This window comes from Vulpes lagopus, chromosome 21, assembly GCF_018345385.1.
Source record: "Vulpes lagopus strain Blue_001 chromosome 21, ASM1834538v1, whole genome shotgun sequence".
NCBI lineage: Eukaryota > Metazoa > Chordata > Mammalia > Carnivora > Canidae > Vulpes > Vulpes lagopus.
The window spans coordinates 5,313,474-5,338,709 of record NC_054844.1 but is presented as its reverse complement, the minus strand read 5'-3'; the positions used below and the strand labels follow the sequence as shown (position 1 = coordinate 5,338,709).

The window sequence follows — 25,236 nt, the reverse complement described above, 5'->3', positions numbered from 1 at the left end:
ATGTTAATATACATGTTAATACATTATAAATAGTAATTTAATGTGAAACACTTTAACAAAGAGGGATTCAGAGGGACACCTAATATTTCTCCCTTCTTTCTCTTATTCAATAAATCTGTAACTTTTAGGGGTGTTGGAGCCCCTTCTGGGGCTGTACAAATGCTAAGTGAGACTGCCAGGAGCCTTTCATTTGTGGAGCTCACACTCTTGGAGACCGAGTGGAGGAGGTAATGGTGCTGCTCAGATAATAAACAAGAAATAAGTCCATAAGATCAAACAATGACAGGTTTTTGGGAGAAAATAAGCACGGCAATATAGGAAACAAGAGGGCAGTGTGGGGAGGCAACTCTAGGTAGAGGGGTTGAATGAAACTTCCCTGATAAAGACCTGAAGGGTTTAAGAGTCCAAGAGGTGAATTGTGGCAGAGGTGGCAGGCATGTGGTGTGTGCCAAGAAGACATGTGGGAAGCTTTTGAGATGGGGATCAGCAACTTCGGCTGTATTTTGTATTAATTTTGTATTAATTGTGGTTGGGTTACTAACTTGCAGGAAACATACCTAGCAGTAAAGCTGTCTCTGCAAACTTGGTGGTGTGGGGGGAATCCCACAAGGCAGGGGGCCCAGATGGGAGCCCCACCTTTGTCGGGGTTCTAAGGAGGAGCAGGGAAGGAGCAGCACATCCAGCCATCCCTGCAAACCAAGCTTAGGGATTGGCACTCAGCCTGAGGGTACCAACCTGGCTCAGTGCTGTGGGTTAAGGAATGATTTGGAGAGGGAGAGGGACATTGCCCCCTGCTCCTTTTAAGCCCCACGCCTTCATACATTTGCTCCTGTCCTGTTCCCTCAGAAGTGTGTTTCTCTGAGTGCGTGTGTGTGCTCGCCCCTGTGTGACTCTCCCGTGAGGTACTTGTATTTAAGCCAAGAATTCCGGAAGGCTGGAAACCCTGAAGACCCCAAGGGATTTAAGCTCCAATATATAGAGAGAAAATCCAGGCATCCTCAGAAGGGGAGCGCATGTTTTCTTTGGGGGCGGGAGACAAGAGAGAGGTCCAGCAATGAGCGGCCTCCTGGCAGCCCGGAATAGACCGGGGGGGGGGGGGGGGGGGGGGCTCTGAAGACGGGGCCCCCAGCCCTGATGCCCCCTCCCGCGGCAACTCCGGGATTCCCAAGGTTTCCACCCTTCCTCCAGATAGCTTTCGCCTCGATTCGGGCCTCCTGATTGTGCCTGGGCCCGAAGGGGTTAGAGTCGCGCGCATGTGTGTGTGTGTGTGTGTGTGTGTGTGCGTGCGCGGTGGGCACGGGAGCCCTGCGGCGGCGAGCCCGTGTGTGCAGCTCCGAGCCGGTGTGTACAGCTCCGCGCCCGTGTGTGCAACGGCCTGTGTGTGCAGCTCCGCGCCCGTGTGTGCAACGGCCTGTGTGTGCAGCTCCGCGCCCGTGTGTGCAGCTCGCGCCGTGTGTGCAGCTCGGGCCGTGTGTGCAGCCCGGCCCGTGTGTGCAGCTCCAAGCCCGTGTGTGCAGCTCCAAGCCCGTGTGTGCAGCTCCGCGCCGGTGTGTGCAGCTCCGCGCCCGTGTGTGCAGCTCCGAGCCCGTGTGTGCAGCTCCGAGCCGGTGTGTGCAGCTCCGAGCCCGTGTGTGCAGCTCCGCGCCCGTGTGTGCAGCTCCGAGCCCGTGTGTGCAGCTCCGAGCCTGGTGTGTGCAGCTCCGCGCCCGTGTGTGCTGCTCCGAGCCCGTGTGTGCAGCTCCGAGCCGGTGTGTGCAGCTCCGAGCCCGTGTGTGCAGCTCCGAGCCCGTGTGTGCAGCTCCGGGCCACGTGTGTGCAGCTCCGGGCCTGTGTGTGCAGCTCCGAGCCCGTGTGGTGCAGCTCCGAGCCGGTGTGTGCAGCTCCGAGCCCGTGTGTGCAGCTCCGCGCCCGTGTGTGCAGCTCCGAGCCTGTGTGTGCAGCTCCGCACACCCGGCCGGGGGAGGGGGGGGGGAGGGGGGCACGTTTCACAGAAAGTGAACGTCTCGCCAAGGCCATTTCCGCTGCCGTCTGCGCCCTCCCCGCAGCCGAGCCCCCGGGCGTGCGCGCCCCTCCCGCGCGGACGGGCCCGGCGGGGAGCACGGGGCACCCCTGGGCTCGGATGCCACGCGGATGAGGTCACATCCTCTCCCTCCCGGCCCTCGGCGGATGAAAGGCGAGAGCGGACGGAAATGCACGCGGCGCGGGAAGGCCGGGCTTGGCGTGGCGGCCGCATTACATAATGAGAGCGGGGCGGCCGCCTCCTGCGGGCGGGGCGCGGCGGGGCGGGGCGCGGGGGGGCCGGGATGGGGGGGAGCCGGTCTGCTTCGCACCCGGGGACAGCGCTGGGGCTCAGCAAGAGGTCCCAGAGTCTTCAGAGAGAGCCCAACTGGGATCCTCCGAAGACAGCCCTAGGGAGGGAGGGGCCCCTGGAGGGAGGGGCCCCTGGAGGGACGACCGCCCTGGGTGGGGGCTGCCCTTGGGAGGGAGGGCTGCGCTGGAGGGAGAGCAGTGGGCGCCCTTTGCCACCCCCTCCAAGAGCGTTTCCAACCCAAGTCTGAAGACGACCCATTTTAAAAGCATCCAGAATTTCTCATTCTAACTTTAAGTAGTTGTCAATCTTTTTTTAAAAATAGTTGTCAATCTTGAAACTCTTGTCCTATTGGCATTTCATTGACATTTTAACATATACCTGGTTGCATCACTTAAAAATGTAGCACATAGAATCAAGCTACTTGACCCAGGTCATCATTCATTTAAAAAATACATTTATAAATTTTAAAGGTCAAAAGGTCTACCTAGTTCTCTTTTCTCCTTGAGCCCCACAGAATTTTATCTGGACACGACTATTTTTATGGCTGAATAGTTTTCATTGATCATCCTGTTCTGTTTCTCTACCACAAAAGTATGTATGTAGGTTGAAATGAAATTTTCTCTCCGACTTTACATAATCGACATATTTTTGTAATTATTACAAAAATAATTACAGAAATGGTATAGTTTTATTGGTACTTAATTGGAAATTTCTATTCTCAATTAACCCACGTATCTGAGGATGAGTATTACGTGATTCAACATCTATTCCATTCTGATGTTTCACTTTTATGGACATTCTGTTCACATAAAAAGTAGATGACAAGGGAAGAAGTTTTATTATGGCAGAGTCATTCAGTCCTTCAAATGAGTTCCAAGTTATTTGCCCAAACATCACATAGTGATGTGTCATCAAAACTATGTTTTGTTAGTTGATGATTTATCAGCTGATAATTTATGTCCCCCACCAATTTGTTGAAAACAATTAAATAAAAGCCATTTGGCTTCTGAGTGGATTTGTTATTCAGATACTAGTGTCATCTTTTTGGACTTCTGGGAATTCAACTACAGCTTTACCCCAACATGTTCAATGACTGTAAATTATACCTGTTATTCTTTCACTTAAAGGCAGCTTGTTCAACCAGATAAACTCAGAGAGCTTCGGGAAATGGAAATATTGGTTAACTTTGGTTGTCTTTGCCAATAAATACATCTTAGAGTTAAAATGCTTTTATTTTGTCACTTGCTTTACATCTATTTTCATCAGAACCCCAGTAGCACAGATCAATCTGACTCACCTTGTGGAAAACATTTAATGGATCACCCATCAGCCAAATCAGACAGCCTTCTGTCAGAAAGAGCTCGCTGTCATTTCTCCATTTGGGGAACCCTTTTAGCAACATTGTCATTTCTGAATTTTAGAGGGGGGGGGGAAGAAATGACAAGTTGCGTGGATGAAAGATGAAGGTGGCACCTGTTGTATCCCCCACTGAGGCTCTCTGGGCTTTGTTCTCACAGGACTGTCCCTCGAGAACACAGCCTTGGCTACTGTGGGGCAGAAGGGGTCATTCAAAGGAAGTCACTATCAGTCCGGAGCCACTCTGCAATTTGTTTGAACATCCTATCGTTGGCCCAGATATCCCATTTGTAAGACTGAGTTTTGTCCTTGACAAATACATGTATGAAACAGAAAGGGGGGGCACTTGACGCCCCCTGAGGTTTTAATGCACAGGAACGAGACAGCGCCTGTGTTTGTGGACGGAGACAACACGGAGGCAGGAGAGGTGGGAGAAGGCACCCAGCCATGGAGGGGTGGCCGTCACTGCGGCCCCTTCTTTTCGATCTCTGGTGTCGTCGTTGTTGTTGTTGTTCTTCTTCTTCTTTTAAAGATTTTATTTATTTATTCACAAGACACACAGAGAGATGCAGAGACACAGGCAGAGGGAGAAGCAGGCCCCATGCAGGGAGCCCGATGCGGGACTCGATCCGTTTCCCAGGAACACGCCCTGGGCCGAAGGCGGCGCTAACCTGCTGCCCCCCGGGCTGCCCTCTCTCTGGTGTTCTTACATCCTTCCCCTCCGCTCCGTCTACACCAGTTTGGCCTGAGCTCCAAGTCCCATGACCTTTCATGTCCTCCGCACGGCGACTTTCCAGCCGGGCTTGCTAGCTCTGCCCTACCCGTTCTCTACACGGCTGTGGAGTAGTTTGCTAAAATGCCAGTGGGACCAGGTTACTTGCCCTCACCCACAGGAGAGAGTCCCAGTTCCCTCTTACGCAGTGCTGGGACTCCGCCCGCCTCTCTGGTGTCATGCCTTCTCTCTCCTGCATCCCATCGTGTGTCCTAGTGAGGGAAAGTAGGACTTCCTACGGTGACCTCATCTTACAATGACACATGCACTGAGCAGCCTCTGTTTTAGGCCCGACAGAGTTGATGCTCACCCGCAGAACATTATTTGAGGGCTATACGGAGATCTGACTACTCTCACGGGCTACAATGGTGACATTACACTTTCATTCCTTTGATGTCAGGCCTCACTGTCATCAGTTGCCTTCTTTCAAAATTCACATATCGCGGAGAGGGACAATGCGTGCGGTCACCAACACTGCACGTCAGAGGGGATGAACTGTCTCCCAGGCATTGCCCAGACAATCAGCTGAGAGGAGAGGTGGGGTGCAGTCGAAAGAGGGGAAAACGATTTTGGAACATGCACTGCTGTGTGGTCCAGGGTGGAGTACCATGTCTGGCAGCAAGAACACCCACGGGGGAGAGTGATAGACCCCTTGGAGGGCCTTAGCCAAAGGGGACCTTAACCTGCTACTTGTCACATTTATTTTTGCATCTGATTACTTTGATATTATTGAGAGTAGACATTGTTGTCACAGTAAGCCTTCCAGACAGGAACTTATATCCAGCCCATTCTCTGTCCTACAGAGTGACAACGAGATTGAATCATTTTAAAGAGAGTATCTCTCCACTGGTTTCCTTAGCAGAGCAGTCCTGGGGACAGGCCAGGCAAGCCCCAGTAAGGGACGATACTCTGTAATGGGTGTTCCAACATTAGTAACAAGTAACAAAACTTTTTTTTTTTTTTTTTTTTTTAGCGATGACACGTCATAGGCACAGTAATATATGTGGTGAGAATACTTTGATGAGCCACTTGGTGGATATTTGTGTAGGTAAAAGCTCAAAAGATATACTCAAAGCCCAAGTAGCAACTAGCAGCCTCTAATCTGCCTTCATGGAAGGTGTTGTTGATGAGATTAGTCTCCCCATTGTCCACATTTGTGCATTTTGCAGTTTTGGTCAACTGCCATCCAGAAGCAGATGATCATCCTTTTGACAGCCTAACACCAGGGCACAGTACCTATGTCATTCACCTCACTTGTCTCACCAGGTTGGTGGTGTCTCGTCTCTCACATCATCACAAGAGGAAAAAGGGTAAGTAAGGACAGTACAGTAAGATACTTTGACAGAGAGAGACCACATTCATATCACTTTTATTGCAGCATATTATTATAATTATTCTGTTTTATTATTAGTTATTGCTATGGGTCTCTTGCTGTGCCTAATTTATAAATTAAACTCTATCCCAGGTATGTGTATATAGGAGAAAAACCATGGTATATGTGGGGCTTAGTACTAGGGGGCTTGGAATGTATCCCAAGTGGATAAGAGAAGACTCTTGTACTCAGCTCTTCCTGGTGGGGGTGTGCAAGTATGGGGCCAGAGCTGAATTATTCAGAGTGATGGACAGCTCTTCCCCACCCTAGTTTTATTGACATATAGTTGACATACAACAGTGTGGAAGTTTCGCGTGTTCATCATGATTTGATACTCATATGCTGCAAAACAAATTTCCACTGTAGCATTAGTTAACATTTCTATCATGCCACAGAATTAATCATTTGTGTGTGTATAGTGAAAACTTTTCATATTTACTCTCTTCGCAACTTTCAAATATATAATACAGTATTATCAACTATCATTGCCATGCTGTACATTAGATTCTTGGAAATTATTTATCATGTAACTAGAAACTTTGTATTCTTTGACCAACATCTCCCACTTCCCTCACCCACCAGTCCCCAGTAATCACTACTTTATTGTATTTCTGTGAGTTTGGCTTTTTCAGATTCCACATATAAGTGTGATCGCACATATTTGTCTTTCTCTGATGGACAGTACCTTTACTGCATCCCCCCAGGAAGCATCTTGCACCTTTAAACAAATATTGAACGTCTTTTGGATAAATCTGATCTTTCTTGTTCTTGGCTAAATAGTAAGCATTTTAGGGCAGATTCTAGCCCCTGCTAGGGAGATCCGTCGTGTAGAGTAGTAAATTCAATTCTTAGGCTGTTATTAGTAGGCTAATTTGGCATGATTTAAATCCTGCCGTCCAGTATGGCTTTATCAGCAGTCATTCTGATATCTGTTTGTTTGAGTGTAATATTTAATCTCTTGGTTTAGAACTAGGGCAGGGAAAGGGGAGTGTTGTATGTTTGGCCCCCTGTATTAGTTTCCTAAGGCTACCATAACAAATTACTACAAGCTGATTGGTTTAAACCGATAGAAATTTATTCTCTCCCAGTTCTGGAGGTCACAAGGCTGAAATCAAAGCTTTGGCAGGGCCACACTCCCTCTGAAGGCTCTAGGAGAGAATCTTTCCTTGCTTCTTCCAGTGTCTTCTGGTGTTTCTTGATTTGTGGCATTATGCCTCTGCCTCCATCTTCACATGCCTTCTTCCCTGTATTTCTTCCTTGGTGTCTGTGTCTCAAAACTTCTTTTCTTTCTTTCTTTCTTTCTTTCTTTCTTTCTTTCTTCTTTCTTTCTTTCTTTCTTTCTTTCTTCTTCTTTCTTTCTTTCTTTCTTTCTTTCTTTCTTTCTTTTCTTTTTTCTTTTTTTAACTTCTTCTCTTTCTTATAAGGACACCAGTCATTGGATTTAGGAAGTACTGTAAATTGGGAATTATTTCATCTCAGGATCTTAATTATATCTACAAAGACTCTATTTCCAAATAAGATCATATTCATAAATATTTGGGGTTAAGACTTGAACATATCATTTTAGGGGACATAATCCACCCACTATACTCCTCCAAACTCTAACATCTCAGTAAGGAGTAAAGAACATTGAAAAATGGATAACAACTGTCATTTCTGGGGTACATGACATGTGTGGATGGGGACTCTGGGCATGGCCAGTAGGCAAGGCTTTTGCAACTGAACAGTCAGGGTTTTGACCTGGGCAATTGGAAGTACTGTTTACATGATGTCATCCAGCTGTTTTTGATGGCTGTGCTATTGGCTTTTTAAGAAAAAACTTTTTTAAAAAAAGATTTTATTTATTTGAGAGAGACAGAACACACGCACAAGCAGGGCTGGAGAGGTGTGGACAGAGGGAAAGGGAGAAGCGGGCTCCTCACTGAGTAGGGATCCTGATCTGGGGCTCAATCCCACGACCCTGGGATCATGACCTGAGGTGAAGGGCAGATGCTTAACCGACTGAGACACCTAGGCGCCCCCCAAAATGAACTTTTTGTTGAGGTACACATATCACAGGTGGAAATTATGATGAATTTTTACAAACTGAGCACTCTTATGTAACCAGCACCTGGATCAAGAAATAGAACATCAGAGATGCCTGGGTGGCTCAGTGGTTGAGCGTCTGCCTTTGACCCAGGGCGTGATCCTGGAGTCCCGGTATCAAGTCCCGCGTTGGGCTCCCTACATGGAGCCTGCTTCTCCCTCTGCCTGTATCTCTGCCTTTTTCTCTCTCTGTGCCTCTCATGAATAAATAAATAAAATCTTTTTAAAAAAAGAACATTACCAGTACCCCCAGAAACCCCATCATGCCAGTTACTACCTGCCAAACACCAAATTCTGACTTCTGATGGTGTAAAGATTGTTTCTGTGTTTCTGTAGTTTATATAAATACAATCATACAGTACAAACTTCTCTGTGTCTATCTTCTTTCACTCCGCTTATATTTGTGAAATCGCCCATATTGTCATGTATAAAGTTGGGTATTGTCACTCATTCTCATTGCTTTGTAGCACAATTGGCTTTTAATAGGGGTGGCCTGGGCAGGTGGCATCAGGTTTTATTAAGAATGGACCACGGAGTACATTACCTTTGTGAGTCACAAGCAAGTGGCTATTTTACACAAGCATAGAGGCAAGCTGGATCCTAGAAAGTAGGGTGGCTTTCAGATGGACTTAGGAACCAGGAATAGCAAGGATTTGATTAAGAGGAGGCATTAAGGAGGATTAAGAAGGAAGAAAGGATTGGATTAAAGAGAAATGAGAGCATTTCATGAAGTTTTTTAGGTGTGAGGGAGCAGGGCAATTTTACTATGTTCCTCAGCAAGATCTTCAAGCCAAGAGTCCAGGACCTTAAAATGAGCTTCCATAAATTTTGCAGACTAGCCATGAATTTTGCATTTTAGTGTGTTAGTGGCAGATATCTTTAGGTAAAATGAGGTAAACTACCCCAAATTCTGTCCTATTTCTTATACTGCTTTGAATGTTCTTTAGGACCAAGAGAGAGGGCTGCAGAGGAATTAGCTTTAAATTCCTATAACTTGCCCACAAGTTCAAGAGAAACCCTCATCCTGTGATCTCAAGGTGGTTCCAGATTTGTTACTTATACATACTCTGACTGTAGCTCTAAATATTAGGACCCAAATTGTGGCTTCCCTTACAGAAAGATAGTAGAATTTATTGAGAGAGAGAAAGAAAAGAAAGAGAAAGAAATGAGGTCCTTTATCACGAAGAGAATGCTATCTTCTAAATTTGTGGTAGAGAAATAGATCTATATTATTGAAATACTAAGGTTAATTGTTCTTAAAGAGGGAAATTGAGGCAATGGATATATTTTAGATATGCCTAAACAAAAACAGTGTTTGGATTCTGGTGAAGTCCAACAGAAGAAGAGAAGCAAATTTTTGCAAAAAGCAGACTGGAATTACTTTTGCAGGGGCAGCCAGGATCCAGGAAAATTTGAGAAGTGTCTGTCTTAGATCTACAGGGAGAAGGACAACAAAGTAAGAGCGCATTGTAAAATGATTGGCAACTGCTCCTTGAAAGATGGGACAAATATTCAAAATGGTTACCAAAGTGCAGACAAATTTACAATGAAAAACCAGAAATAACAGTTTAAAGTCCTAAAAAAATCATTCCATGAACTTTATTGTACAACCCAAGAAATACCTAAGCATGAAGGAATACCTGCAAATTTATGAAGTCTAGTTTCTCAAAGAAAGCTCAGGAAAAATGAGATGTTGTAAAGTGTAGCCAGGCAGGACAGACAGACCAGCCCAGTCTGCAGGGAATCCTGGGTTGGTAGGAGGAGACCTTTGAGTGGGATTTTCCAATGCAGTAAGGTGAGGGTGTGCAAGATTTGTCTAAGCAGTGCTTGCTCTTGCAGACCAGAATTAAGGATTTCATACCATTACGGGAAACTCCATAAGAAAAAGGTTAGGGCACCTGGGTGGCTCAGTGGTTGAGCATCTGCCTTGGGCTCAGGGCATGATCCCGGGGTCCTGGGACTGAGTCCTGCATCAGGTTCCCTACAGGGAGCCTGTTTCTCCCTCTGCCTGTGTCTCTCATGAATAAATAAAATCTTAAAAAAAAAACAGTTGGAGGATTATGTTTAGAAAACAGTCATTGGAAAACAAAAGAAAGATTCGGGCTGTTTTTTGTTTTTGTTTTTGTTTTGAAATAAAGTGACCAACTTAAAAAAAACAGGTTAAATTAAGCTGTTTTTCACACAAAGCTGATCCTTCCTGAAAGAAGTGTGGGGTAATCCAGAGGAAGACTGTACTAGTGCAGATCTCACCCCAGCAGAAAAAGATATGACAGAAAGACATGATATCTAAAGGGCTGAACAGTTTTTAAAACTCCATAAAGGGGGGGATCCCTGGGTGGCGCAGCGGTTTAGCGCCTGCCTTTGGCCCAGGGCGCGATCCTGGAGACCCGGGATCGAATCCCACATCAGGCTCCCGGTGCATGGAGCCTGCTTCTCCCTCTGCCTATGTCTCTGCCTCTCTCTCTCTCTCTCTCTCTGTGACTATCATAAATAAATAAAAAAATTAAAAAAAAAAACTCCATAAAAGGATCCCTGGGTGGCTCAGTGGGTTAGCACCTGCCTTCAGCGCTGAGCGTGATCCTGGAGTCCTGGGTCGAGTCCCACATCAGACTCCCTGAATGGAGCCTGCTTCTCCCTCTGCCTGTGTCTCTGCCTGTGTCTCTGCCTCTCTCTCTCTCTCTCTCTCTCTCTCTCTCTCTCTGTCTCTCTCTCTCTCTCTCCTCTCTCTCTCTGTGTCTCTCATGAATAAATTAAAAAAAAAAACTTAAAAAAACCCCATAAACAGTAAGAGGCATCTGCAGAACCAGAATCATCCATATAGCTTTAATTCAGGATTCGTCCATTTGTTCCAAATGGAAGATGGGGTGAAGTATTTCTGAGGAGACAGGTCAGAGGTCTTAGCACCTCCACAGCAGGAGGTAATGGACACCCTCAGTGGGATGTTCCCCCAAATGTCTGCCCACAACAGAGAATGGAGGCCCCCATGCTCAAGGAGGTGCTGGAGCCCCAAAAGAAATGGCCATTAGAAGGTTTTGACAATTTTAGCTGGGAAAGGAAGATACCTCAGGTAAAAAGACCTGGTGACTGGAGCTGTCATGATTCCAATAGTTAAACTTAGTGGGAAAGTAGTGAAGTTTCAAATTCATTATCTCAGGGAAGATGCATCATGCATGGTGTCCCTCACCTCATTATGGGACCTGCATAGTGGCAAAGGGAACTTCTCAAGGGGAGATTTGACCCTGTTGAGTTTAGGTGGATTCCAGATTCCAGGCTAACATTGCCTAATGAATATCCTGACTGAATGGAAGATATTCTTACTCTGTGTCTTCTTTTCCTCACATTCACTGGGCCCCTTCCATGGTCTTTGCAGCACCCCACATGCAAGAGTTTTTCCTGTAATAATTGTTTCAGGAGCTAGGAGTTCATTGTGTACCTGGCACAGCATTATTCTGTTGGGTTCACCATGTTAATTAGCTCTTTGGATCTTTTAAGAAGAAGCTCATGAGAGACTTGGTCACCACCATTTCTGAGGAACGTCACTCACTCCCACCAGAGACAGTCCAGGCTGTGGCTGCTGAAGGAACCCTAACTCCACCTATACACTCAGACTTCTCTCACCTGAGCAGAGTCAGAAACTGGGAGAGACTTCAGTTCATCCAAACTTTAAAACTTCAGACTTGGGACTTCATGTGATTTTTAAAAATTTTATCTTATTTTTTAAATTTATTTTTTATATTTTATTTAAGTAGTTTCTACACCCAAGGTGGGGCTTGAACTCATGACCCTGAGATCAAGATTCAGGCTCTTTTGACTGAGCCAGCCAGGTGCCCCCACAGTGTGATTAATTTAGATCCAGTTAAAAAAACTTGCAAAACTAACAATACACTAATTCAGGAGATTTACATGGCCAGTGAAATTATAATGAAATATTTATTTAATGGGTACTTATTCTATTATTTTAAAAAATATCTGACATACTACACACATTTTATGTGATTTTAGATTTTAATTTTTTTGAACTTCACTTGGTAAGATTTGACCATTAGATTTTAACGTGTCCCAGAGAAATTCACAGTGGGAATAGATTTATGTATTTATTTATTCATTATTTATTTATATTCATATGAACCCATGAACATTTATCCTACTCAATTTTACTGGTTATAATATATACCTGTCATTATTTCATTACTCAATGTTTACAGATCCATACTGATATTAATAAATAATTAAATAAACATTTACATCAAGAGACAAAAAAATAACAGCTCTTTCTCAGTAGCATTCCAATTAGCAAATGTAGAAGGAATGAGAGAAATAGAAACCACAGTTTGGCAACATCACATTAAAAACTGTGGCGGTATTAATCATCAATTGGTACTAAAAGTGCAAGTTGCAAATATGATGGAAAAAAGGATATTTGCATAGTATCAAAGCATTTCCTCACAAGATGTTTATTAATTATGAAGGGAAAACAATAAATTTACAGTGGAGAAACCTAGCAGACATTACTTTAACCAAGTGGTCAAAGTTGACATCACCAATAATGAGAAGTATTGATATCATATAGATCCTGATATGATGCATTAGGAAGAATATAGCATCATATCTGTGTTAGTCTCGTCAAAAATATATAACCTAAATCTAATTTTGAGGAAACCTCAGACAAATCCAAACAGAAGGACATTCTGCAAAATAACCAGCCAATACTTTTCAAAAGTGTCAAGGTCATGAAACTAAAAAAAGAAAAATACCAAGGAACTATACGGATTAAGGAGATTAAGGAGACATGATAACTAAATGCAAATAAATGCAACCTAGGAGCTAGGATTGATTTTGGACCCAAAGACAGGCATTAGTGAAATAAACTGGTGAAGTTCGAATAGGTCTGGGATTAAATGGTAGAGTTGTATCAATGTACATTTTCTGGTTCTGACCAATAGACTGCAGTTATTTAAGTTATTAATAGTTGGGAACACTGGGTGAAGGGTAGAAGGAAACTCTGTACCCTTTTTGCCACTTTCTTGAGTCCAAAATTATTTTGAAATTGAAAAGTTAAAAAAAGGATGAAAACAGAGTCTCTAAAGCATCATTTGAGACGGAAGAATTGATCGATCCTCCTTTGTGCCTGTTCTCCATCTTGTCATGTCATATTTTTGCATGATATTGATGACACTTCATTGTACTTAGTTTCTTACTTGTTGGTCTACTCCAAATTCTTTTATGCAAGCAGGGATGTTATTTTTTATCTTTGAATCTTCAGCACATATAAAAGTGATAAATACATAAAAGGAACTAAAAAACACATTAATTCTTTAAACAATTTTTTTTTCTTTTGAGAGGGAGCAGTAGGAGAGGGAGAGAACCCCAAGCAGGCTCCACACTTACCATGGAGCCCAATGCAGGGCTTAATACCACAACCCTGAGATCACAGCTGGAGCTCAAGTCATGAGTTGGATGACCAACCGACTGAGCCACCCAGGTGCCCCTCATTCAACCACTTTCATGTGCCAGATGTTATGCTAGGGCCATTACACACAGTGATGGACTTCTCTGAAGTGGCTTCCAGTCTTGGTTGAATCAGACCAATCCAGAGAGAACTCTAACAGTGTATGATGGGTGAATGAAGGCTGCCATGTTTGTCCATGACTGGAATACTGGGGAGAGTTTCCCCAAGGAAGTCACAGTTAGGACATCACTGAGAAGTAGTCGAGAATTACACAACCAAGACAGGGTAGAGAAAGAATATTCCAAGCTGGAAAACAAAACAAAACCAAAAAATGTGCAAAGGTCCACAGGTGAAAGAGAGCAGAAAACTTAGGAAACTGCACATCTGACTGCGGGTGCAGGATCCAGGGAGAGGAGAGGGATGGCAAGGATAAGGCTGAGTAGGTATCATAGCTGGGTCACAGAGGGTCTTGTGTACCAGCATGGGAGGTTTGCCCTGTAAGAGAATGACTCAGTGAGGTTTCTATCACAAAAGGAATACTCTGTCTACATGTAGAGAGTGATTGGGGCCCAACTTGGAGGCAATGGGCCAGTTGGGAAGCTGTTTTATGGCCGATTGATATGCATAGTGAGAGGGTAACAAATAAAAAGCACAACTCCCAAGCTTCCGGCTTAGACAACTGTAGAAGACATATGGCTACACTCAGAAGGGAAAGAAGACAGAACAGTGGTAGCTAGCAGTTACTGTGTGCTCTCCTGCCATGCCAGCAACTATGCTATGAAGTGTTTCCCACCTTCTGATTTCAGTTGCTATGTCTCCAAACTCAATTTTCAAAAGACCGAATCAGAGGTCTACCTCTGCTCCAATCAACTCATATTGCTATTCTCTTCACTGTGCCTGGGGACAGAGGTAGAACAGGATTAAGGAAAATGTCAGGGTTCCCTGGTACAAATAAGGTTACCTGATGTATCCCATCCATGGGGGAGGTGGGAACAGATTCTCAGAAATGAGGGTGGGATATATATAGGAAGACATCTCAGGAAGTAAGTGTGTCCAGGTGGGAGTCAAATAGCTGCATTTGATGCTCAGAGGAGAGATGTAAGCTCCAGATGTTTATATTTGGGAATCTTCAGGGGCACCTGGATGGTGCAGTTAGGCATCTGACTCTTGGTTTTGGTTCAAGCCATGATCTCAGGATGGAGATCCATTCCTGTACTAGGCTCCAAGCTCATCATAGAGTCTGCCTGAGATTCTTTCCCCATCTCCTTCTGCCCCTCACGCTTGTACTCTCTCTCTCTCCCCCTTAAGTAAATAAATCTCTTTCTTTCTCTCTCTCTCTCTCTTTTTTTAAAGACTTTATTTATTTATTCATGAGAGACACAGGCAGAGGGAGAGAGGTAGAGACACAGCAGAGGGAGAAGCAGGCTCCACGCAGGGAGCCTGATGTGGGACTCGATCCCGGGACTCCAGGACCACGCCATGGGCCAAAGACAGGCTCTAAGCCACTGAGCCGCCCAGGAATCCCCAATAAATCTCTTAAAAAATATTTGGAAGTAGGGGATCTCTGGGTGGCACAGCAATTTGGCGCCTGCCTTTGGCCCAGGGCGCGATCCTGGAGACCCGGGATCGAATCCCACGTCGGGCTCCCGGTGCATGGAGCCTGCTTCTCCCTCTGCCTATGTCTCTGCCTCTCTCTCTCTCTCTCTCTCCCCCTCTCTGTGTGTGTGACTATAATAAATAAATAAAAATTAAAAAAAATATTTGGAAGTCTTCAACATGTAGGTAGGTGAAGCCAGGGAATCTGCCGACATCACCTAAAGGAGGGGTGTAAGGAGAGACGTAACTGAGGGGAGGATAGAAGCCATAGGAATAGACACATTTGAGGGATGGTTGAAGGAAGGCAGCTGGCAAAAGCAAGGGGAAAGTATCTTCCAGCAAAGGGGGCACGGGAAAGGAAAGGCATGCTGTCTCAGTTGCCAAGAAAGGCAGGAGGCGTCCATTGTGCTGAAAATGCTGGAAGCATTGGAGCTAGGGCAGGGACAGAGGAACCTGTGAGTCAGAAGTGGGGTCATAGCTTCCAGCGGGATGGGGTGGAAGGAAAGAGTTGGGGAGGCTGTAGATGAGCTGTGGGAAGATTGCCATCTGCAAAGTCTGTGTGGGGAGGTCATGAGATAGGTTTGAGGAGGGTTAGCAAGAGTTTGAAAAAACTGTTGTGGAGAAAGGGGTAAAGAAAACCAAGAAACGAAAAATAATTTGCGAGCAGCCTGTGAGGGCCAGGCTGAGGTTGGAGATCCTGAATCTGAAACACCAGTTTCTGTGCTGTGTGGTTTGCTTCAGTGATGCTCAGCTGCTCAGGGGAAGGAACAGAAGGTTGGGAGTTGCTGGTTCTGGTTGACTTTGGTTGGGTGGGTGTGGGCACACTGCCTAGGCCTTGTGGCTCCTAAGAATTAAAACATCTGCACAAGTGTCAACTTTGTGTAAAGTCTTTTTCCCCTCTCCCTTCTCTCCTGTATGTTGATGGAGTGATTCTGTTCTCTCCTCAGGACCTAGTTCAGATGCCCTCTCCCTGTGAAAACTGTTCTTCATTGCAGCTTCTCAGTACAGTCTATGTACTGAGATTATATCACAGAGGTTGTCTCGTCTCCTGACATGTGGAGGGAGACAAGACATGTGACCTCTTTATCTCCAACCAACTCAGTGACCTGGGTCTTCTCTCTTTGAGCACCCAGCATTCCTAGTCCCAGGAAGCCTGTCTAACACCCATTACAACACTGGGATCCAGGTGGGTTTTCATTCAGGTGACTACAACCACTTGAGTGATTGCATTGCAGTCACTAATGCCTTTGAGGGGGTTGATGGGAGGTGTGGAGGTGGGGGAAGGGGAAGTCCATTTATTTGCCTAGACAGCCTCCCCCTCCCCAGGGACATTAGAGTTACCTTGCTAAACTCTTTCATATCATAGATAAAGAAACTGAACTGAAGGTCTAGGGAGCTTAAGCATTACCCAAGGCAATACAACTACTTTTTTTTTTTTTTAATCAATAGACTTTTTTTTTTTTGGAACAATTTTAGGCTTACAGAAAAATTGAAGGGAAAGTCAGAAAGTTCTCATATATGCCTCACACCCACCTCCAGTTTCCCCTGTTGCTAACATCTTGCATTAGTGTGCTACATTTCTTATAAATGATGAGCCAATTTTGATATGTTATTAACCAAAGTTCATAGTTTACATTAAGATTCATTCTTCCTTTTGTTCATTCTGTGGGGTTTGTCAAATGTGTAATGACCTGTATCCACTGTTACAGTATCATCACAGAATACTTTCACTGTCCTAACAATGCGCGGTGCCATCTATTTAACCCTCTCCTAATCACTGCCTTTTCCAGAATGTCATATGGTTAGAGTCATACAATATATAGCATTTTCAGATTGGCTTCTTTTATTTAACAATACTCTTTTGAGGTGCCTCCATGTCTTTTTATGACTTGATAATTCATTTCTTTTTACTGCTGGATGGTATTCCATTGTGTGGAATGCGCCACCATCCATTTATTCATTGATCTGTTGAAGGACATCTTGGTTGCTTTCTGGTTTTGACAATTATGAATGAGACTACTATGAATATTTGTACAGGTACTGTATGGATATAGTTTTCAACTAAGTGGGGTTGCTGGATCATGAAGTATGAGTATTCTGTTTTGTAAGATACTGCCCAACTATCTTCTAAAGTGGCTGTACCATTTTGCATTCCCAATGGTGGTGAATGAGAGTTCCTATTGCTCTGTATCCCCACCAGCATTCGATGTTGTTAGTACTTTGGATTTAGCCATTCTAACAGGTGTGCAATGGGATCCTGTTGTTTTACTTCGGAATTCTCGAATTGACCATCTACATATCTTCTTTGTGAAGTGTCTGTTCAGGTCCTTTGCCCAGTTTTAATTAGGCAGTTCATTTTCTTATTGTTGAATTTTAAGAGTTCTTTGTATATTTTCATTTTTTTAAAAGATTTTATTGTTAAGTAATCTCTACACCTAATGTGGGCCTCAAACTTATGACCTGGAGATGAAGAGTCATGTGTTCTACCAACTGAGTTAGCCAGGAGTTCCAAGAGTTCTTTGTACATTTTTAGATACCAGTCCTTTATCAGACATGTGTTTTGGAGAAATTTTCTCCCAGTGTGGTGGCTTGTCTTTCCATTCTTTTAATACAATTACTTTTTGTATATATGTGTGTGTCCAAATCCTAAGTGCAGAGCTTTAAATATAATAGCTGTCTTTATATAAGTGTATAATGAGTGTACAGATTATAAGTGTACTTAATTTTTACAAAGTGCATGCATCCTGATAACCAGCACCCAGATCAAGGCAGGATATTGCCCCCAACCCCTAAAGTCATCTCCGTGTCCCCTTCTGGTCACTATTGGGGCACCAGTGACAAGTATGCTGACCTCTAAAAACATAGATTCATGTCGCCTGTTTTGAGTTCAGCATAAATTGAATTGTATAGAATATATTGCCCTTTGTATGTGACATCACTTGCTCAAGAGTCCGTTGATGAGACACATCCACATTGTTGTGTACCACAATCCTTTCATTCTACTTTTCCTTTTAAATTATATATTATAGAAGCCATGTGAGCGATGGGTGTTTGCTTGTGTGTATACATGTGTGCATGTGTGTACATGTACCTGTGTCTGTGTAGTGTTGTGTCCCATGTGTTGCCTTCCCCTGTTTGTGGTCCTCCTTCTCTCTCTGACTCACTGGATTCACCCAAAATTTCAAGTTTCCTCTGAGTCATGGATTGTTTGCCTAAGATGGTAACTTGCACAGCACACATTGTGTCCAGTAATGAGCACGTGCTAGCCCCACTCACTCTCCCATTCACCCTCATGGCATCTCTGACACACAAGGAAGAGAGCTGTGGAGAGAGGACCAGGGAGCCACAGGAAGCTGGGAGTGTGGCCAGAGGTTCCAGGGAGATGTGTAGCAATGTCTTACACTCAGGCTGAGAGAAGGGTGGCACTTTCCCCGTCCTTTTGTCCTCAGAGATCCTGTGACCCGTGACAGGGAAGCTGGGTGGAGAGGAAGGAGAGGGGATTAAAAAGCCAGTTGAGGCTTTTTTGATTGTGGACTTTTTGAGATTTTTAAAAAAGATTTTATTCATCTGAAGGGAGGAGGGGTAGAGGGAGAGGGAGAAGCAAACTCCCACTGAGCAGGAAGCCCAATGTGGGGCTCGATCCCAGGGCCCTGAAACCATGACCTGAGCTGGAGGCAGATGATTAACAAATGAGCCACCCAAACGCCTCGAGATTTTTTTAGATGTTTGGGACCCCTAGCATATTCTTCTTACTCCCCATCACTCTGTGCTGGGGTATCTCTCTCCAAGGAGGAGTCAATGATTCAGATAGGGGCTGAGATGTACAGAGGAAACCTAGGAGCTTAGTGAAGAAAACATGTATCTACTGAGCACCCAATGGGTGCTGGAGGCTTTATGCACATTGGCTGTTTTAATTCTGTCTTCAACACTGTGCCTGGGCTCCCCACCACCCAGACCTCCTTGGACACTTGAGTTGAAGCTCATCAACTCCGTTTAATTTTCACGATACTCCTGTGAAATAGGCAGGGCTGTGTCATCAACTTTCTCAGGAAAGAAACCAAGTGACTGTAAGCAGCTTATATTCTGAGGACAGCTCCAGCACTGCCTTGTCTTGTCCACCGTGTGTCTAAGAACTGCCTATCAACGCACTGAATAACGTAGGCAAAATGGTCTGTAAGTCACCTTATAAACATGGGTGTCTAAGAGAAGGGAGATCACAAAGAAACTCTGCTCCTGGCTGGCAGGGACAAGGAGGCGAATGTAGCAACATCTACCTCCAGCCCCTCTTGTTTAACAGAACCCCTGCCAGAAGGTGTGGTGCAGACTGCACTCAACACATTGTCTCCTGAGAAGAATCTTCTCTCCTCCAAGAATCCATTTCTCCATTCCACCCACCCACCATTCCCCACCTGCAACACCACCTTCCCTCTGCAGTGGCCCTGGCCCAGACTTCCACATGTACTCTTGAAAGAGATGCACCCCAAAAGTGATCCCAGACTCCCCCCAGCCCTCCTCTGCCCAGTCTAGCTGTTATTCTCTGCTGTACCCTTCTTCTTCTGTAAGTGCTGGGCTAGTCTCCTCGCAATCTCATGTCTCCCCCGGTGCCCCGTGTCCTTGAGTCTAATGAGGGGCCGGAGCACACTGTGGCTGAGCCTTTCCCCACAGCCTTGAAATGCTCCCATCCCTTGCAGAGACTCAGCAGGAGGACAGGTGTGCCAGTGCCATCATCGAAGGAGAGTGAGCCTGGAGCATCAAATCTTGTGCTCTAAGACTTCTGGGGCCCTGGCCAGCCCTGAATGTTTGTGCATGTGAATGCGTGGATGTGTGTATATGTGAGCTCAAAGAGACTTACTTTCCCCTACTGAATGCTTTGGTATTATTATTATTATTATTACAGTTGAATTAACAGTATCTTCTATTTTTAACTACTTCTAAACAAGGCCCCTGACCTTGATCAGTGGTATTAGAGTCCAGATCTTGGGGATACACATGAGAACATATATGAGGGGGACAGGTAGAAACATGAGTCCGAATCAAGCATAATGTAATTGTCAGAATACCTCTGGGCAAGGACGAGTCCATGGGTACCCCATATCAATAAAAAGGATGGAAGCTGAGGGCAGTAATCATTCATCCACTTACACATTCCTTTTAGGCAACTATGGAGTGCCTACCACAGGTTCAACACAGTGATAGAAACTGGAGATGGAAAAATAAGATTTTGACTTTCAAGTACAACAATATAATGAGATGTATGAACCATTAAAACTGAAGCTTAACACTCTGACCTATTGAGGGTCAAGAGTAGAAACCTTTAAATTATGGGGATGAAAGGTACAGCATAGGGAATATAATAAATGGTACTGTGTGGTGGCAGATGGGAGCTACACTTGCGCTGAGCACAGCATAATGTACAGACTTGTCGAATCACTGTGTTGTACCCCTGAAATTAATGAGACATTATGTGTTAACTGTACTTTGATTTTAGAAAAGGGGGAAAAAAGGGGTAAAAAAGAATAGAAACCTTTAAGCCAGACCTGGGAGCAGAGAAGACTTTCTAGAGAAGGTAACATCTGAGCTGAACCATTGGAATGAGTCCTTGTATTTTCAAGGCACTTCACAGTTTATGGATTGCTTTCATATTCATTATCACACATCATTTTCTTCACAACCTTTTGATCTTTTCCCTGAAAAAAGTATTTTCCCAATTTACACATGGGAGGGGGTTCAGCTGTGGCCAGGGTTAAGTGGATTGCCCAAAGTCTCTCTCTCTCTTACACACACACACACACACACACACACACACACACACCTCTAGATGGCCAGCTTCCTGCTTCCTGGTCCTGGGCTCTTTCAGTTCATTACCAGGTGGCCTGCCCTCTACACCTCACCCCACACCCGTTTTGTTGACTGCAGCTGAAGACAAGATAGCAATTTTCTGATCATCCTAGGCAGGCTTCCAGGAACTGATGTGGGGTTGCTAGGGGACACCTCAGAATAGCCCAGGGGCCTTGCCCAGGACTCCACCCCTAGGAAATCCCCTGGTCTGTGGCCCCTCCGACAGCCGGTTTTGACCATCTGCCCCAAAGCACTGTGATCCAGACCCTGTTGAGGAGTACTTCCTGGAGGCTCAGCCATGTGCTGGATGTGAGACAGTGGGTGGAAGTGGCATGGAAAGTCCACTAATTGCTATGGCCTTTGCTTCTGGGGAATTCCACCCTCACCCCAAGGCCCTTTACAGCCATCAAAATATGACTTCTGTCTTTAAAATTAGGAAGTAATTGACACCTGTCATTTAAAACAATCAGAGCTCTGTTCCCCTTATGTCTTCATTTTTTTCTCTCTTACCCCTCTCCACCTAGGCTCCAGGAGCCATTATTGATATTTATCATTAAAGACTCTGTTAGTTTAAATCTCTGGATTAATAAGGAATATTTCGATGATTTTTATTATGTCTTAACTGTTAAGTACATAAGCAAGGCGAAAATACCTCTCCCTGGAAAACTTGAAGCTTACAGATAAAATCCTGTAGAATCAGATAGAATCCGCCTCTTCTCCTGGTGCTTGGGCCTGCCTCTAATGTATGTGGGCACTGGGAGGACCATGCGGGCCTCTCACTCTCATTTCTCTTCCCAGCCCTGGCTGCCTTGAGCCAAGGATATACACGAAGTCAGTAGCTGTCCAGGGAATGTATCCAGAAAAGAATTTACGCAGGTCCAGAAGTGGGCTCAGAACTCTCAGAAAGAGAATTCTGGGGTCATGAGTTTAAATGTGGTCTGGAATGGAGAATGTAGTGAAGCGGAGGACTCCTTGGCCAGAGGGCAGGGTCTGCAGGATCCAGGCAGGGCCGTGCTGGCCTGGCTGTAAGGGCAACGTTGTGGTGCCCTCCTCCTCATCCCACTAAGAGACAAAGGTGCTTACCAAGCTTCTCTTTAGCCTATCGACATATGGAATATATATATACCCATAGGAAATAAAAGGTGCTGTTTTGAAGGTTATCCCCCACCCTCCCCACCACCACGAGTAATGTCACACCATATATATTGTTCTGCAACTTGTTTTTTTCACTTACTCTGCAGTGAGGATTTTTCCACATAGCTCTACGCTTTTTTATTTTAACTGTGGCTCAGTATCTTGTGGGTATGATTATATTATAATTTAGTTAAAGATAAGTAGTATTTGTTTAGTGCAGCTTTTTTGGTGCTATAACATAATGTGGGAATCGCTGAAAATTCTTGCATTCTGAAAACTCATACAGTAAAAATAACAGGCAATAAACAATAGGGTTGGGCAGACCTTCAAAATTTATGCATCTTGGTAATAGAACCCCACCCAAGGCAGTAACCGATGGCTCGGAGAGAAAATTCGGGCAGCTTGGGTATGTATCTGTTCACTACAGGGCTGCCAGGCTGCCTCCAGGGCTGTGAAAGCCACACAAAACAGAGTCACATTGCAGGCCACAGGTGACAGGGGGTGCAGATGGAAGGGAACTCTGAGCCAGGTGGGCACAGGAGGAAGTGCAACCTGCTTCCTGGGATGAGTGTCTCTGGGGACCAAAGCCCAGGTGCAGGCACGTATTTTAAATTTTCTTAAAATAGAGCTGAAAGGGCCCTCATCTCCACAGAAGCCAAGCAAAGGGCTTTTCCCTTTCTTGCTGAAGGGTACCGCTCTACTCCCACTACTACTCCAGTGCCCCTGGCTACAGAGAATCCCATTTGAACCAGCCCGACTTGCACTCTATAGCCACCTAGTCGCCCTGTTCATCAGCTGTGGATGAGCTCTTTGGTATTGTGGAAACTTGTGTTGTAGAAGAAAAGACAGTATGAAAGTGACTACAACATTGTACATGCTCATAAATATTAGTAAAAGGAGAGAGAGGGAGAGAAGAAAGGCAAGATGGGAGGGAGGAGGGAGAGAAGAGGGAGGTGGGAGGGAAGAGGAAGGACTGGAGAATAATCTCAGGAAACAGAGAACACGTTTGGTTAAGAGGGCCCACCTACCATCACCAGGTTCATTCACTCCTAAAGGGCCCATGATGGACGTCAGAAACTCCTTGAAGAAACTTCTGTTGGTCTGAGGGGAAATAAAAACTATGCGTGTATAGAATATATTCCTTGAAAGAGTGCCCTTATTCTGCAATGTTCTTACTCTTTGTTTTTAAAATGTCCTTTCTTAAAAAAAAAAATAAATAAAATAAAATGTCCTTTCTTAGGGAGACAGAACATAAAGACTCCTAACTCTGGGAAATGAACTGGGGGGGGGGGGGGTGGAAGGGGAGGAGGGCGGGAGGTGGCGGTGACTGGGTGATGGGCACTGAGGGGGGCACCTGATGGGATGAGCACTGGGTGTTATTCTATATGTTGGCAAATTGAACACCAATAAAAAATAAATTTATATAAAAAATTTAAAAAGAATAAAATGTCCTTTCTTGGGGCACCTGGGGGCCTCCGTGGTTGAGTGTCTGCCTCAACTCAGGGCATGACTCCAGGTCCTGCGGGGAGCCTGCTTCTCCCTCTGCCTTTGTCTCTGCCTCTCTCTGTGTGTCTGTCATGAGTAAAGAATTTTTTAAAAAAATCTTTAAAATATCCTTTCATTGGGAAACAAAGTAATAACAAATGGTGTTTTGTGTTTATAGCTGTGCTACCTATGTAGATATTCTGTTATGGCAAAATACAAAGTCATCAGCTTTTTACTTGTCCTCAATCTTCTTGTGTGCGAAGTTTTACTGATCTATTGGGGCAAAAGCCTGGAAACCACTTAGGCCATTGCTGACCTTCAAGTAAAATGATCTTTAAACCATCCTGGAAAAATGGTCAATCAGCCTCAGATCCTAGGCTCCTTCAAAGGAGAAATCTTGTACCTCAGCGCTCCCGCCCCAAGGTGAAATTATGTCATGTAACGAGGTCCCCCTAAATGTAGTTCTCTCTACTCCACGAAGAAGGGCTACTTTAAATTTTGTTTGAATTTCATGCTGTGGAAGTTTCCTTCAAGCATAACTTCTTACTTTTCATAATGTAAATGGGGGAAATCTGAAGGCTGGAGGCTCAGACAGTGAAGCAGGCCCCTAGATGCCCCTCACAGCCTCTTGATCATCCAGCCCACCCTCTGGGTCTCTCTTCTGGTCTCCAGGGAGGGGCACCATGGTCCTTTTCCCTCCAAGGAAAAGAGTGCCTTTGAACTTAGAACACTGCCCTAAGCATGGGACCGAGGAATGTACCCAAATTTCTCTCTGTTTATAAGAAATCTAAGTCAGGTTAGAGGTGTTCTCCAATGTGCTGTGGGTCAGCCACCACCTCCAGGCCCGGCCCATCCCTTGCAGTAGACTTTCATCATGAGTACTGTTCCTGGCAGGCTCCTGGCAGTGGTGGTCTGATCAGTCACCCACTCTGGGTTTGGGGGTGCTCACCTGTAGGTGGAGGAGATTGCCTGCATGATCTCTAAGTCTGTTCCAGATTTCTGTCCCACTGCCCTCTCACCCCCTAACCCCGTCCTCAAACCAAAGACAGCCATTCAAGGATTGGCTCTGTTAAAAGCCCGGGACTTTACAAATCCAGCTGCAAAATCCCATGCATGGAGGAAGGAGAGAGAGACAGCCTTCAAAATATTTGTTTGTGAAGTTTAAAAGCTAAGTACATTACCATTTGTGATAAAGGGAATATACAAGAGTATTTATACATACTAAAATGTATATGCAGAGAATAGCCATGGAACGATATATAAGAAATAGACTTATCTGGCAGCTTTATGGGAAGAGGGCAATGCTGGGAGACAGGGATGGGAGGGAGGCTTTTGGTTGCACACACTTTTGTAACACAAATTTTGAACTAATCGAATTCTCAAAATGACCTCATGAAAACATCCTGGTTCAGCCATTTGGTAACTATTGGTCTCTGCGCAAGTGACCTGACTTCCAGTTTTAGTTCCTCATCTAGAAAATGAAAACAATCACCCAATGATGTTATGAGTGAGAATTAAATGAGCAGATGACACATGGAGAGCGGACCCCGGTTCCTGGCACATAGTAAGGCTTCACCAAGTAGTAACCAAAGACTCATCAGACAGAGGAGCTGAGCTCTGCATCCCCGGGGAGCCCACAGATGAGCTGGGAGGACCATCTCAGCACGGAACACTTAACCTCTGCATAGGGTAGGAGTGTTTACAAGCGGATACCTCCATTGCACCACATTTCCTCCTCACCAAGCCCCGTGGTGGGCAGGGATGGCACCAGAAACGGGAGCTAACTTGTGAAAGGTCACACTTCAGGATGGTGGGACAGGATCTAGAATTTGAGTCAT

General features: G+C 45.0%; 1 protein-coding gene across 1 annotated transcript; it reads left to right on the top strand.

Moving 5' to 3' along the window:
* The first annotated feature begins 1,253 nt into the window (after positions 1–1,253).
* LOC121480097 (keratin-associated protein 10-7-like) lies at positions 1,254–2,240 on the top strand. The gene has a single exon (XM_041736393.1). The coding sequence runs from the start codon at positions 1,254–1,256 to the stop codon at positions 2,238–2,240; it is 987 nt and encodes a 328-aa protein (XP_041592327.1).
* Positions 2,241–25,236: the final 22,996 nt, after the last annotated feature.

Bases quoted from the DNA above. Each gene is read 5' to 3' on its own strand.
- LOC121480097 (XM_041736393.1), top strand. From the start codon at position 1,254: ATGTGTGTGTGTGTGTGTGTGTGTGTGTGCGTGCGCGGTGGGCACGGG.